Source organism: Mus caroli, chromosome 16 (genome assembly GCF_900094665.2).
Source record: "Mus caroli chromosome 16, CAROLI_EIJ_v1.1, whole genome shotgun sequence".
NCBI lineage: Eukaryota > Metazoa > Chordata > Mammalia > Rodentia > Muridae > Mus > Mus caroli.
The window spans coordinates 58,805,805-58,822,596 of record NC_034585.1 but is presented as its reverse complement, the minus strand read 5'-3'; the positions used below and the strand labels follow the sequence as shown (position 1 = coordinate 58,822,596).

General features: G+C 38.2%; 1 protein-coding gene across 1 annotated transcript in view; it reads right to left on the bottom strand.

Moving 5' to 3' along the window:
- Positions 1-16,792, bottom strand: part of Pros1 (protein S) — a 75,391-nt gene that overhangs the window by 36,706 nt on the left and 21,893 nt on the right. The window contains exons 2-3 of the mRNA XM_021184759.2: positions 9,023-9,180; positions 5,606-5,630 (exon numbers count right to left, since the gene is read on the bottom strand). Coding sequence (XP_021040418.1) covers positions 5,606-5,630; positions 9,023-9,180 — 183 coding nt within the window. The remainder of the gene's footprint in view (positions 1-5,605; positions 5,631-9,022; positions 9,181-16,792) is intronic.

Genomic DNA, 16,792 nt, shown 5'->3' with positions numbered 1-16,792 from the left:
TTTTAAGACTTATTTTTACTTTTTAAGTGGCGTGTATGTATCTTTGTGTGGGAATGTATAGGTGTCTGTTGAGGGATTATAGGTATCAGTTTCCCTAAAACCTGAACTGAACTCAGGTCCATTGCAAGGGTAATTTATGCTCATAGCTTCTGACTCGTCTCTCCAACCCTCTACTTATTATCCTATGTAGTGTAGTTTGGCTTTGAACTCATGATCCTCCTGCCTTAGCCTCATCAATACTGAGGGATCCCAGGCATGCAATCACCACACCTGTTCTAAAGCTAAACTTTCTATTTCTGATAAGTTACCAAGAGAATACATTCATTTGCTGTACTGGTTTGTGGATCAAAATCGTTTTCTACACTATCCATCCTAAAAGAAATGAACTGTCTGGGTCATGTTCTGATTCTTTGTCAAGTCTTCCTTTGCCCCGCACTTTCTTTCCGTCTCATTAACATTAGCATCTCTCACAGCTAGCTTTTTGTTGTAACACATGTATCTCCCTGAAAAGCTAAAAATCTACAAGTCAGTTTGCAATAAATAACAGTCATGAAAAATAAGTTTATAAGTTCTTCTTTTTTGTGGATAAGAATCTTTATCTGAAAACAACAACAACAAAAGACATGGGATTAAAAAGGAAATCTACTGCCACATAAACTCTGTTTGTTGTTTGTTTGTTTGTTTGCTGTAGCAAAGAAACTTTCAAGCCTGCAGAGCAGATGAGAGCCTGAGTTAATAGGCAGGAATAATTAAGTCAATAATTAAGTCACAGGCAGTCACTAGTTCTGGTTGCTGCAGACAATTTCCAGGTATTCTAGTGTTGCACAGAGACTAAACACATAAGGAATATTTGCATAATTCCTTAATATCACGGAATAGTTGACCCATTCCTTTTGTTCCTGACTACAATTCTATGAAAGTAATGGCTTAATGGCAAGCAGGTTAAGAAAAAATATGACATAAAAGAGATAAGAGACTTTAATGTTTACAGTTCTCCAAACTTATTGACATAAAAGAAATGGCATGTATTACTTCTTTGCTCAGATACTCAATACCTAGTTACCTTTTGCAGGATAGCAAGCCATCCCCCAAATTACTAGTTTAACAAATAGCTATTTGGATTTGATTTGGGGGGTCCAATATCTGAGAAGCAATTAGTTCACCAAACAAAAGATGTCTGTGGCATGTGAAGTCAGCCAGAGCATTGGATTCCGAGGAAAGCCATTCTAAGGTGAGCCATGTCAGCTCACACTGTCTGATACCCCACTTCTACATGGATATAAAATATTATATGTCAGAGTCTATTCATGTGGCTGAGTTTCTTTCACCATGCTGGTCTTAATGTGGCTCTTTTCCCATAGCAGCTAGCATACAAGGAGAAAGCAGAAACTGTGAGGCCTTGTGAGGGATACTGTACTGCTGCCACTCTTTATTATGATGTAAGCAACTCCAGGGTCCACCCAAGGGTGTGTGGGCAGGGAAGATATCTACCTCCTGATAACGGAGTGGGAACGACACATCAGAGAGTGTGAGGAGCAGGAGACACTTACTTCTGTGTCATCTTTGGAAAATACAGTTCATCACAGAAAGATGGAAAAGCTCACTGGAAGTCACTGTAGGCTTCAAAGTTCCCGTTACTGTGGTGAATTACAAGCCTTTTCAAAGTATAAATTTTGCTTTTATCCGTCTTCTCTGCTGTTTTCCATTTCACCTACTTCTATTCATATTTTATGTCTTGCTATTTGGAGCTTACTCTACTGTGCTTTTTTGGTTTCTTCATCTGAGCACGTGGACCTTTTTCAACCCTTACTGTATGTGTTCTCACTGCTACCTTAGTGACTACAGCCCTGTCTCTTACCAGACTTCAGGCTACTTCTTGCTTTAGGTTTTTCTTAATTAGTGCTGAGATTCCTAAGGCTTCTCCAGAGATGATTTGAGAAGATGAAGAAAGAATTTGGATGAATTCACGAGCTCGGCAGGACCTGCAAGCTAAACTGCTTTGCTTTGTTTGCTTTTGTTTGCCTGTTTGTTTGGTGTGTGTGTGTGTGTGTGTGTGTGTGTGTGTGTGTGTGTGTGTGTGTGTTTTTAAGAACTAAACCTAAGGTCCTATGCATGTCAGAAGCATTCTACTGATGAGCTGCATCTCCAGCCCGAAAGAATGATTTTTAATATTTACATTTAGGCTCACAGTTTACCTTTCTCCATAGAATTTATTCTCTATGAACAAAGTCATTTCATTTACCAGGTGATATTTTCCAATGCCCATATAGATGTTAAGCTTATTTATCCCATTTCCTTGGGGAAAATACAAAGAATGCTTTAAGAATAAAGAGAATTTAAGTTATAGTGATATCCCGGGGTTATAACTCAGTGGCAGAGTGGCACTTAGTATGTACAAGGACTGAGTTCAAGCTCTAACAGTTCATAAGATGTTTATAAACTTGATTTTATAAGTCTATATATAAACATATGTTTGGGTCATTTTTTGTTGTTGTTGTTTGTTTCTTTTTGGTTTTTTTTTGAGACAGGGTTTCTCAGAGTATCCCTGGCTGTCCTGAAATTCAATCTGTAGACCAGGCTGGCCTCGAACTCAGAAACACCCGCCTGCCTCTGCCTCCCAAGTGTTTCCCAGGCGTGTGCCACCACAGCCCAGCTGTTTGTATCATTTCAAAACTTCATTTGAAAAGTCCTTTGAAACCATTATCTTTTTTCATTTCTTGAAATGAACTAATGACATCAATTATTTCTATCTACGTATAAATGTCAGTAAATCCAGGATATTTCTATTCTAAATTGCATGTTCTAAGGGCAACAGATGGTGAGGGTATCTGCATGAAGGGCTTTATATGACCCTGACATTTTTAAGTCTAGACACTGTACAAAAGGTATTGACATCTGTGGTCTAATGTGCTGAATAACCTTTTCTCCTTATAAGGATAACCCAGCATAAATTGTGAATGATTAAATCACTATTATGTTCATTGTGAAAGGAAGTATATATTGTATTTTTCTTTTCTCTTTTTTTCCCTGTAGAACACAAAACTTTTATTGTTCTGATAAAGAACAAAGTGATAATTCTTATCCTGATGGTCTAGGTTCCAGGTTCATGCTAAAAACAAACAAACTAACAAAAACGATAAAAAACAAAAAAACAAAAACAAAACCATATTGCATTTTTCTAACAAGGACCATGGCCCCTCTGCACATGCAATAAGACATCTAACTTTAATAAAAATCTTCTCTTTCTCTTTCAACAGTGAAATGCACCACTTTGACATAAAAAACAAAATATAAAATTTCAATCAAGAGCATTTTTCCACCTAATGGATTAGATAATAATAACACCTCCCATTAGAAGAAAAATTGACAATAAATTTATTACCTGTCCCCTTAACAGTCCAAGAAACCTAAAGTTAGGAAGCCTAGTGATATTCTGCGTATTATAACTATAAACCTCTTCTAATAGTTAAAAACAACAACAAAAGCAAAAATGAAACCATGAAGCCAGCTAAGGGTTATTCTGAAACTGGAAAGCACATCTCAGATTTTAAGTTTTGTTTGCTTGTATATTAATCTCCTGTCATGCTGCCAAATAGTCGTGGAAAGAAAAGAGAAGGTTGGATGGCCAGAAAATATTAAAGAGATAAAAGAAGAGAAAATTGTTATTTCGGGAATCTCCCAAAAATACATAGTTCTATATTAAAACATTAATATTTTTTCAAATGTACTGTGATCAAAGAATGTATATTTCAGATGGTTGCTCCTACAAACATATCACCTCATTACCTGGCCTCAAGAAGCAAGGTTAATATAACTTTATACTTTTAAGTAGCTTAGTAGTATTTCATTTCATTATTAAACATTTAAATTCCCTTCTAAATATGAGAGTCTTGATAACTTATCCTTTCTCAGCTACTTCCACAATGTAAATTCTTGTTTTCTGTTCTGGAAAGTGATTACTCATAATGTATACAAAAATAAATTCTTTTCCTGGATGAATGCTTTTATCCTTTAAAATGTAAAAGCAAAGGGTTTAACAAAACCTTGTGAACTTCATATTTGTGGACACAAATAACAGGACCTCCCAATTACTGTTCATGGTGTGTGCTATTGAAAAAAGATATTCAACACTGGTATTCATAGCTAGAGAAGGAAAGAAAGGACTGAGCCTTACCACCCTGAATGTATTCCATCTCATCTGATCATGGAAGTTAAGAAGGATCCAGCTTGGGTAAAACTTGGAAGGATGAAGAGAAGAGAAAGAAGCAAAAACAGAAATTGCACATCAGAGGAGAAAAATGAAGAGAGCAAAAAGAAGTACATTTTATTAAGTGCTTTGGAATCTTGCTAAAAACCCACCTACAGAGGTGACAAATGGGCTCATAGACTTTGGAAAGCTAAGATCTTGCTGTGCTCAACTGAGAGCTACCATAGAATTGATTGATGTCTTACAGTTGGCAAAAGGATGAACTACATACAGCATTGTACAGTACAGTCAAGTCACCCAAGCTCAGCAGGTGGCATAAATAAAGGATCCTAACCATTGTGTACACTAAAACCTCTGAAGAGCAGTCATGTTTCAAAGAGATCGTGTACCCAGTGGTCTTCAACTTTTAGTCTATTAATCATCCTATAAGATAAATACAAATGCATACTAATTTTTTGTAATTTTCTCATAAGATCCAAAGTATACATATTCTTCTCAAAATGTCTCCGGAATTGAACCGAGAATACACAGAGAAATATATAAAAATAAACAAAATATATAAAGTACTGTATTCAAATTCCAAGAGTAGTGGGTTTAATGGCTTAAACATTTACAAGACTATATTAACAATAATATCAGCGTTCATTCCTATATTTTCCCAATGACTTCCTTTCTATTTCTAGTTGGCTAGAGGTAATGGAGTGAAACCAAGCATAGGTAAGAGGAATTCTGAAAGGAAAGTTGGGAAGAAGAGCATAAAGCTGTTGTAAACACAGAGAATTACATGAGAAACAGATGTGGAAATTAGAAACCCTAATATTTGGAAGCAGAAATAACATTCCCAAATAATATTAATATGAAACACTTCTACATTTGCTTTAAGAAAACAGGCTTTGTTACTTTAATTGAAGTCATGTAACATATATTAGGGTCCAAATAGTACCCCACTGAGAGCCCAGAATCCAAAACAGCATGAATGGGAGACTGTAGGAAGTGATGAGATGACGTCACAGAGAAAGGAGTTGTGAAAGACTTCTATAAATGGGTGAGGGATAAGTGTATAACACACGGCTGGATGATCTTAGATATCTTTCATTTTGTGAAAGAAAGCCCATGAGAATATATTTGTAAATAATGTCTGGGTGTCTGAAAATAATTGGCATCAGCCTAAAGATATTTTAGCAGAAAGACATGGAACACTAACAGTGACAGTTCAATATAGTAAAGAGTCATTCCAAATCAGTCAGCACGACTTTATATACAAGAGCATCATAGCTCTTGCATCTTCTAAAGGATGATAAGTTAGTACTGGATGGGTTATGGCCAGAAGGTGATGCTTGAACATATCTAAGTCCCCTTCAATTTCCAAGATTTTATGCTTCAGATGCTTAAACTTACCTAAATATTTTGGATAAAAATAATCCTAGAAAAAATAAAAAAATAGATATATTAGCAAAGTGAAATTTCACCACAGAGCTAAAGATTCATGCTTTAGTACTTTTTATACTAACATGGGAATAAATTACATGCTGTGTGTTTTCACATTCTAATTTTTTGGTATGAAAATATTTCAAGAAAAGATAGATAGCCAATACTTGGTAAGGAATGTGTATGTAGTTTTACAGAGATTGTGGTATATATTAGATAGATACATATAGTCCTTTCTACTATGAAAAAAATTTAAAAAGTAGAAAGAATACACAATAAGGCCCAACACACCAGCTTGATATATATATATATATACATCTATATATACCTAGGCTTAAAACACCACTGAACAATTAAATAATTTTTAAAGCCTCTGATTTAAAAAGGTTGTACTTAAGTTGATATATATGTGCCCTCTTTTATAAGCAATTTTTTTAATGGTGATTAAGCATTAAGCATCCAGTTTATACACTTTTTTGTGTGGATGGGGTCTCTCTACATAGCCCTGGGTATCCTGGAAGTCACTATGTAGCTCAGGTCCAGTGCAGACTCACAGAGATCCACATGCCCCTTCTTCCTGAGTGCTGAGATTAAAGGTGTATCCACCACATGTGCCCTTCATTTGATATATTTTTATATCATGATTATCTACACTAAGGTCACAATGAAATACTTCGAAGGGAACTAAATTGAACACTTACCTTATTTGCAACTAATGCACACGTACGTAACACCTTACTTATAAACTGGTGGGTACCAAAAGTGGTTATCACAAGGTGGACAAAGGAATGTATTTTATAGAGGCAGGCAGATTTCTGAGTACGAAGCCAGCCTGGTCTTCAGAGTGAGCTCCAGGACAGTCAGGGCTACACAGAGAAACCCTGTCTCAAAACAACAACAACAACAACAACAGTAACAATAACAACAAAACACACACACACATACAAATAAAAGGAATGTATTTATGAAGGTGGACCATGTTATAAATTTCTCAGAATATATCTCACATGTAGCATAAATAACATAAGAATATTTCGTGCACAACCAACATTTCTGCACACAATAATATTCAAAGTTCTGGCTCAGTCAAGGTGGAACATGGCTTTTTCCATCTCAAAGGCCTTACTTTTTCCTCCTTTTACACATAAACCTGCACAACAGGTTTGTACTAACTTATTAGAAAGGGTCTGACACTGAATCATTCAGACAACACCGTTGTTTATGGCAGAAGCAAAGGCAAACCATAAGCAGCAACAAATAGGGTTCAAATTTTTGTGATATGCTAATGATATGCTAATGACAGGAATACATTAGAGACAGTGAGGAGGTGAGCAAGAGGGTAAACACCTGGAATACGGACTAAGGGTATAAGGGATGTGGACAGGGAGTGGGTGGAGTCTGTCGACAAAACCAGTGTTGATGATGAACCATGAATGAGTCTTCTTTCTCTGTCTTCTTCCCTCTTCTTCCCTTTGTTGTGTCTCCCTTTCCAGCTACTCATTGAAGTCTGTTCTCTGAACATATGTTCAATGCAGAAATATACAGCCAAGTATTGACGGATAACATAATCATGCGACATGAATGCTCAAAGCATTCTATCAAAGCCATTGAGTAGATGTGGTAGACAGGCAAAATAAAATGGAAGGACTTGATTATTATTGGTAAGAGGTGGTATGATGGGTTTTATAGTATTCTTTCTACTTTTTAAAATGTTTTCATAGTAGAAAGGAATATACCACAATCTCTGTAAAAGTACATATACATTCTTTTTTAGTATGAAAATGTAAAACATGTGTGTGTGTATGTGTGTGTGTGTGTGTATGCTATACAGTAACTAAGCTTACTATATTGTGTTGGATAGAAAATTTTGTATTACAACTGTTTGTGCTGGCTAATTTTATGATACAAACTAGAAACATCAAAGAGGGAACCTCAATTAAGAAAAATGCTTCTATAAGAGAGACTTGTAAGCAGACCTGTAGGGCATTTTCTTTATTCGTGACTGATGATGGAGGGCCCAGCCCATTTTAGGTGATGGCATCCTTGAGATGGTGGTCCTGGATTCTATAACAAAGCTAGTTAAGCAAGCCATGAGGAGCAGGCCAGTAAGCAGCACTCCTCCGTGCCTTGGCATTAGCTCCAGCTCCTGCCTCTAGGCTCCCACCTGGTTTGGATTAGCTTCAACTTCCCTCAATGAACCTTAATCAGGATATGTAAGCCAAATAAACCATTTAATCTCCACATTGCTTCTGCTCTTGGTGTTTTTCTCATACCTTGGTCCCAATTGTAAGTAGATTGAAACCTGATTGTTGGGTATTTGCAAAAAATGTCTTCTTCAAACCTATCAGAACATGGAGAGATAAAAAGAGCTACAAGAACAGCCACAGAGAACATGAGTGGCTACAGTCTGGGACAGATTTTCTAACTGTGGACAAAGTGTTCTTGCTTGTTATCACTCAGCTATTGTCAGGATGCTGGGAGCTGTCAGGAAAGCACAGGAGGACCATTATACATGTCATCTCCCTCTTTTCTCCAGATTGTGTAATTAGTCTCAGAAAAAAAAAAAATATCCAAGGAAACCCTTCAGGGTATGAGCTTTCAACTCTAAGGGTGAAGCTTTTTTTGGAGGTATTAATGCTATGCCTGCTAGCTACAGGCATGATACAGAGCACCCTCTACTAAAACAGAATGGGAAATAAGTCCCATGCTGCTGTGTGATGTTTAAATCTTTATGGTTACATTTGGGGGTTGGATAACTTGTAAATTTCCATACACTGAAGTTTACGACTCATATTATTAGGCTAGGGAAACTTTCCAAAGGTTATAAAGTATACTCAGCATACATGACACTGTAATAAGTAGTCTCAGTTTAGATGGCCCCATTTCTAGACCCTCCTAAAGATAAATGGTGACATTGTACGGGGTGGTACACACCAACCTATAATCCCAGTATTTGGGAGGCTGAAGCAGAGGCAGGAGGAGAGTGAGTTTCAGGTTAGCTGGGACTACACGTAAGAGACTATCTCAAATACAAGCAACCATCCTAATCAAAATAAACAAGAAGCACAGTGGTGATAGAAATACCCACGGTCACTTCCACTTCACACACATCTTCTCTGGAAACCTCGATGTTATCAAATTTGCGTTAGGATAAAATCGCTACAAATCACAAAGTCAACCCTAGTTGTTGACCATGAGATTTAAGGGAAATCTAGTTAGGCCAGAGCACCTGTCATTGGCAGTCTTCCTGAAGTGACAGGGTGACACATAGAAAGTGGTCTACAGTCATTAGCTTTCAAATGGAGGCGAGGAAACACAAGCTGGCAATGTTCAGTCTGTAACTGTATATGTACGTGGGTGGACTCTACAGTCTCCACGACTTCTTACCGTCTCAGGATTATTTTCAAAGACCTCTCTGGCTTCCTCCTTATTGCAGAGTTCTTCAATGCACTCTCGTTCAAGGTTGCCCTTCAAAGTTTCTTCGAACAAGGTATTTGCACGGCGCTTCCTCACCAGGACTTGTGAAGCACGTTCTTTGGACAAGACTGTAGAAACGCACACTTATATAAATAAAAAATTTTCATTTTCCCCCTAAGATATCTCATCTTATTAAACAATACAAGGTGAAATAATGTTCTGCCTATGAAAATGCATAATATTTAAAATTGGTAGGCAGGATCTCAGAAAAAGACGTAGATACATAAACCCTTTGGTTAACAACTCAAGCAGCAAGTTCAGCTCATGACAGTTTATACAGCTCACTACAACTGTTTTATATGATCTATAAAATTATTCAGTCATTCTAGAGACCAAATACACTAGATGATAGTCAATGTTCTCCTTAACTGTGGCCATCCCATGGTAAAATGAGTTGTCAAAAATCTATGACAACAAAAGTAACAGACTTTCTCAATTTTAGTGGAAAACATCTGGAATCTCTGTGGAGATAAAGAAAGACAGATGTGAATGCCAATCAACCATGTGAGAGATGACAGGGAGAGGAATAATATAGAGGAAAGGAAGTTTGCTAAGCCTGCACTATAGAAGGCAAAGAAAAACGAAAAGTAACTTTGGTTACACAATAGTTTTAAACAGATGAATAACAACAACAACAAAATATATAACCAACTTCAATATTATGTTTGGAGGAAACAAATTGTAACCGTAGTTTTAGGGTCATGTTTGCAAATCAAAAAAGCCAATAAGAAAGGAATGTTTACAAGGTTGTTCACACACACATACAACAAAATCACTTAATAGAAACAACATAGAGAAAATAACAGAAACATCTTTATAAGAGTAAAAAAGTGGGGGCTGGAGAAATCCAGCGATTAAGAGCACTGATTGCTCTTCCAGAGGTCCTGAGTTCAATTCCCAGAAACCACATGGTGGCTCAAAACCATCTCTAATGGGATCTGATGCCCTCTTCTGGTGTGTCTGAAGACAGCTACTCACATACATAAAATAAATAAATAAATCTTTAGAGAAAAAAAAAGAGTTAAAAAGTAGGAACACTATGGAAATATGAGGAGGAATAGATTTAAAAATAAAATAACGAGGAATAACATTGAAAGAAATACTTGCCGGGCAGTGGTGGTGCACACCTTTAATCCCAGCACTTGGGAGGCAGAGGCAGGCAGATTTCTGAGTTTGAGGTCAGCCTGGTCTACTGAGTTCCAGGACAGCCAGGGCTACACAGAGAAACCATGTCTCGAAAAGCCAAAATAAATAAATAAATAAATAAATAAATAAATAAATAAATAAATACTCTTGGATAACTACCTCAAACATAAAAATTAAAATGCAAATTTTAGAATGCTATTCCCTCAGCATAAAGTTTATTTATACACACACACCAGTCCAAATTGTAACTATTATCCAGACAAATATCTAGAAATAAATTGAAAATATTCTTAAACTACCAATACCAATTATACTTGAAGAAAATAATGAAAATGTGAAATGTTATATAATATTATTATATATACTGGACAATAGTTTTTAGTCAAAAAAATTTTAAAGCATAAATGAAACCTACATATTTTTAGGTTTTATTCATTAATAATTTTGTTTACTATGAAGAAAAGTAAGTCTATAAACATAAGGGTTTATTTCATGTCTGTGTGTCATAACTATAATAAATGACATATACTCAAAAGCTTGACAAAAGAAGGAGGTAAAAAGGAAAGGATGGATTCATAAAGAGTCTACCTGAACCACTGAAACTCTTTCAAAGGTGAAATAGATCAGGGGACTATCAGGGAATATACAATCTGATTGGGGGAAGGTAAAAAGAGGGGGATTTCTGATTAGGGATTGGGGATTGAGACAAATCCTGAAGGAGAAATAAACAGTAAGGATATCTGAAGCAGTCATAAGTAATCATATTATTTACTATATACCTACAAATAATATAGTACGTAAAACCATATAACAAATAAAAAAAAAAAAACTATATTACACCAGGCATGAGAAGCCCTCCTTTAAATTGTTGGTCAGGGTTATCCATGAAACTCCAATACCATTAGTGGCTGTTGGTATGGCCTTTGGTTGGTCCCCAGAGGTGGAAGTCTCTACTGAAGAAGATACCATGATGGACACACAGGGCTCAAAGACTCCTGAACTGGAACTGACACGAATTCCTCCTCTCTGACGACACACTTTTATGATACCTGAAGGTGCCATGCAATCTTCAAAGGAGGGAAGCAACCAACAGCCCTACCCAACTATGATGTCTATGAACCACCACAACAACCACCACGGCAGGATATTCCCTAAGAGAGGACTAGTGGCAAACATACCTTTGCACTAACCAACAGCTCTCTTACTAGACTTCTTCAACAAGAGAGAAACAAAACCTGGTTCTGGAAACCTAGCCCGTTACCCAGGGCTAGCAAAGTCATGGATCTTGGGAGAGAGCCTACAACCACCACTCAACTAAACCAGCATAGTCCGTAAGTACATTCTAAATATCTGTCCTTATGCATGCAAGGTAGTCTTCACCCCTCGTCATAGAAACTCCTCATGGCAACACCTAGAGACTATCACCGGAAACCACAACTAATCAAAATGGAGACCTGTGGAACCTGGTTCCAATGGTCCCACTAAACAGCCAACTTCAACACCCAAGGCTCACGGAACACTGGGAACGATGGCCTGAAAGGTTGTAAAAAGCCAGAGGATCAGAGAGTTTTTTCGTTGAGATTGTGTCTCCTAGCCATGTCAGAAAATACATTGGTAAAGTCTCACAACTGTCTAAACAGGAACCTAACAAGGACAATGAGAGCCAAGCCAAAGTAGACAGGGGAAAAGCCCAAGAGACCTCAACCCTCTATAAAGGACAACTGTCACCTAAGGAAGGCAGAGACTGAAAAGACTCCCTCCTCAAAGAGCACTCTAATTGGTTATCCAATGTGGTCAGCACTGAAAACATACATATAGGTAACATTATACAGACCAAACTGTTTGTACTTAGGAATATATAGATACATACATGTAACGATATTTAATAAAAAAGGGTCATGAATTTTTTTTAAAGATTTATTTGTTTTATGTATATGAGTACACTCTAGCTGTCTTCAGACACACCAGAAGAAGGCATCAGATCCCATTACAGATGGTTGTGAGCCACCATGTGGTTACTGGGATTTGAACCCAGGACCTCTGGAAGAACAGTCAGTGCTCTTAACCGCTGAGCCATCTCTCCAGCCTGGGACCATACATTTTAAAAAGAAGGGTATATGGGAGAGTTTGGAGGGAGGAAACAAGGGGAGTATACTATTTTATTATATTATAATCTCACCAAAAAGGAAATGTTGCAAATAACTAAAATAAACTAATACTGCTTTAGATCTCCTAATCTCTGAAACAGAAATGTCAATGTGATGGTTAAATAAATAGTTTGGGTTGTATTTATAACTCTTATCTCTGGCCATTTCATCACTGTTTGTTAAAAGATAAAGACTCAAAGGCTCAAGGCTCTGAGTGCATAAAGGTTAACAAGGTGCATGCTACCTGCCAAGTGGATTACTGACTGATAAATGGCAGCAGTGCCAATAATACCTGTCCTACAAGAGCAGCCATTTCACTACTTGGAAGTGTTTAACAATGCAATTTTGTAATACATATAGCAAAAACGTCGAATTTCTGAATTTCAAAGCAAATATGTAATTCTGTCTGAGGGAAATGATAACCAAAACAACAAAAATATTGTCTCAATAACAACAACAACAAAAATCAAATACATTTTTAAATGACACAGTCACTTCCCAGCAGTTCTTCCATTAAAAATACTAAAGTTATTATGCTTGCAGAAAGGAGTCTTCTGAGAGGCTCCACCCAGCAGCTGACTCAGACAGATACCCACAGCCTAATAGTGGATGGAGCTTGGGGACTCTTATGGAAGAATGGGAAGGATTGCTGTCTATAAGGGGACAGGAACTCCACAGAAAGATCAACAGAATCAACTAACCTGGACCCTTGGGACTCTCGGAGACTGAAGCACCAACCAAAGAACACACCTAGGCCTCTCCACTCATATGTAGCAGAAGTACCCCATGGTCTCCATGTGGGTCCCGGACAACTGAAGCAGGGGCTGTCCCAAAAGCTGTGGCCTGTATGTGGGATATATTCTTCTAGCTGGGCTGCCTTGTCTGGCCTCAGTGGGCTTCTAGCATTGCAGAAACTTGATGTACCAGGGTCAGGGGTTATACAAGGGAGCCACTGCCCGCTCACAGGAGAAGGAGAGTGGGGATAAGGGGAAAGATTGTGGGATGGAGTGACTGAGAGGGGGTTAGTGAGTGGGATGTAAAGTGAATAAGTAAATTAATAATAAAATAATAGTAATAAATACATTTTTTTAAAAAAGAATACTAAACTTGTGGGCCATGCAGCAAGATGACTCAGAGGGTAAAAGCACCTTATATGGAAGTTTGAGTATGTGATTTGATTCCCCCCAGAATCTACATGAAGGTAGTAGGAGAGAAAAATCTCCAAAAAGCTATACTTCAGCCTCCACACACATATCATAGATACCCACATATATACACACAAGTATTATGTCTTTTTAAAAGAATACGGATCTTGGGAATCTCTCAGAAGAGAGGGGCAGAACAAATGTACAAGAATAACCTTGGAGAGAAGGGCTGGAAAATGCTGACTCAGGAGCAAGGCATGACAGAGGCACCCATGAAGAGCAACCAATCAGAAGCAGTAGTAGCCTACCTACGACATTGTTCTACGTGACAATCCAGAGGAACAACTGCCTGCTTCACCTATGCCCTCTTGCAAAAATGGTCACAGCTGCATTTGTTAACTGTAGAGGAGCTTGAGGTATTCTCATAAATGCTGTATGTAATTCTGAATTGCCCTTGGCCTTGGGGAAGAGCTAGAGTATACAGGTCACACACACTGGGGAAGGGATTGGGGCTCCACCTATGAGGCTAGAGGAAAGCCATTATCCAAGTTGGGTAAAAACATTTTAGGGAGAGCATCTACAGTACTACAGGTAGTGTGCTCTGTCAGAGAGGCTGATAAATTCATTGGTTTTCCCACTGAACGTTGGTGGGACCATGCCTCAGTTTATCCTTAGGAGGAGGATGAATAGACTATTGTTTATATCTTCAAGAAATAAAGAATTTTTGCAATGGTTCTAAACAAGACTGAGCCCTTACTCTGTGAGAGATGGAGAGAGGGCTCCTGGGAGCTTTTGGCAGCCACTAGGGAAAGAAAGTCATGGTCTCCTATGCTGAAGCCACTGGTGGTGGCTCAGTGTGTTGCTCCTCACTGGTTCTCACAAGGGGCACACCCTGGATAAACCCAGCCAGGGATAAAGCGAAAGGAAAGACAGGAAAGCAGAATGGAGACATGCTGGAAGGAGAGAGGGGGTTGGATAAGTGGGATTGGGTTAAGAGATGGTGAGGGACAAGTAACCAAATGTCTTATGTATATGTGTGAAACTGTGAAAGAATAAATGAACTCAAAAATATTAAGTTCAACTGAAGACTTTGATGTTAATATTTAAAGATCCTCAAAGTCTTTCTACCCCAAACCTACTCAATAGTCAGGAGGAGATGACAGACAGGAGGGAGAGCATCCAACTTCTAGAACAGCTCATCTTCTACAGCTTTCCCACCTTGACACCTTGTCGGTGTCCAAGATGGCTGCCTATTTCTTCTTCCAAGCCTGCTTCTCTTTTAGATTTGCTTTCTGTCCCTCTCCCTGAGCCATTTTTATTGGGCATCCCAAGAATTAAAAACTGCTTGTAGAGGAATGTGTGTAAGAGGAGAATCTTGGCAGTGTTGATGTTTGTTTTTGTGATTCCGTGTCTCATGCAGGAGGCAAATGCCTTTCACTGTACAAACAGAACAGCCATGAGGCACTTTGACATTGTTCTTTTTGTGGTTCAATGGCTGAAATAGCTAGCTCGCTTTCCTGAAAGCTTATGAAAACAAAAACTGCATTAGCCCACAACAATCTTGAGTTAATAATAATGACTGGATGTGGAATTTTTCACTTAAAATAATTAGATTTTGAACTGTAAATATTTGGCAGTGTGAAGAGTGTTTTGAACCTGTGGCTTTTGTGGGAATTAAAAAACAAAATCCAAAGATAGACATTCTTAAGTGGGTTTTCCATCCCTTTAAAGTCTTACCAAACTTCAGGAAGACTTGTGCCACTTCTACAGTGCAATGCTAGGTCTGTATGTATTTTATGCTTTAATCTTCTCAATGATAGTCTTTTCTTTGCCCGAGGGGTATTGTACTTGCTTTTGTCTAAATTTTATAACTTGTTTAATATTTTGCATTATGCTGCTGGGAAAACATTTCTTCTGCCACTGTGCTAAAGGTTAAAGAGAATTTTGGAAATGTAAACTATAAACAAGGGCTTCCAAAGAACTAAGCCATAAACAAGCTGATGAGAAATATTTTTAAAGAGTTAAGTAAGGATCATAAGATGGGTTTGCGTTAGGATTTGACTCTGGGATGTGATGGAGAAATGCAAAGGGGAAATAATGATCTGTGACATAGGCAAAGGTGACACTGAAGCATTTGAGTGGAGTGACAATGGGGTTTATTTAGAAGTAGAGGAGCTACTGTTGTCATTGAATAATTTCACCAATGACCTTCACTCTGGAACAACTCAGTGACTGCACAGAAAAGCAACTGTCTGGACTGTTTATCTCCTACAGAAGTGAGGTGGGCCTCTCCTGACTCCGGGATCTAATTACAACTTTAATTTACAGCTCCTATTCTAGAGGGAAACAGAATAAATCACTGGTGTTGTCTTCAAGGGGTCGGAGCCTTTGATTTAGTCAGGGAGAGAAGAAGCAGTAAAGGTTAGTTATTCACTCCAAAGAGACAAACGCATCACCCCGGGGGGAAAACAAAAACAAAAACAACTTATGTCCTCCTGTTTCTTTGTTTGCTTTGTCCAGACACAAATGAAGACTCTTTGTTTGATGAGACTTGAAGTTCGATATTTGGCAAGGTATGACAGAGAGGTTTTCTAGGCCTTGCTGTTCTCCCAGTTGCTATGTTATAACTCCATGGAGTTACAACAGGGGGCCCCTTTCATGGCTAGAGTAAGATATTTACACAGTCAGCTTAGCGGTCATTCTAATCCACCCCTTCGGAACACCAAACCATGACCTGATTTTGACGTCATGTACCAAGGCATGAATGCAAAAGAAAATATTTTGTCTTTGTTCACTTTGACCTATTTTGTTAAGATGGCATCAGCACTAATAGTTCTCTGGCCTGTGTCTGTGCTTATATCTGGAAAAATAACTGGCTGACAGTCTAGGGACATCAAAGTCAACACTGATGAGCTGGCCTCATTCGGTAATGTTCCCCCTCCTCGAAGCCTTCCCCGGACCTCTGAAATCAACAAAGATGAGGTGTGCTTAGAGGCTTGCACTGGCCTGTGGAGCTGCCTAGGGTGCTGCATGGGTCTCTCAGTGGCAAGTCATCCTGAGTTCTTTCCCCAGACCAGCCAGTGAAAAAGAACTCCAACTTAATGTGCAATCTATGAGCTCTGTGACTGACCAAAGTATATACACAAAAACAGATTATAAAACAAAGAACTACAATGTTCAGTGGATTCCTCACTGACTCAATATGTACATGGCCGTCTAAAAGGTGTAGATGCAAGTCAAAA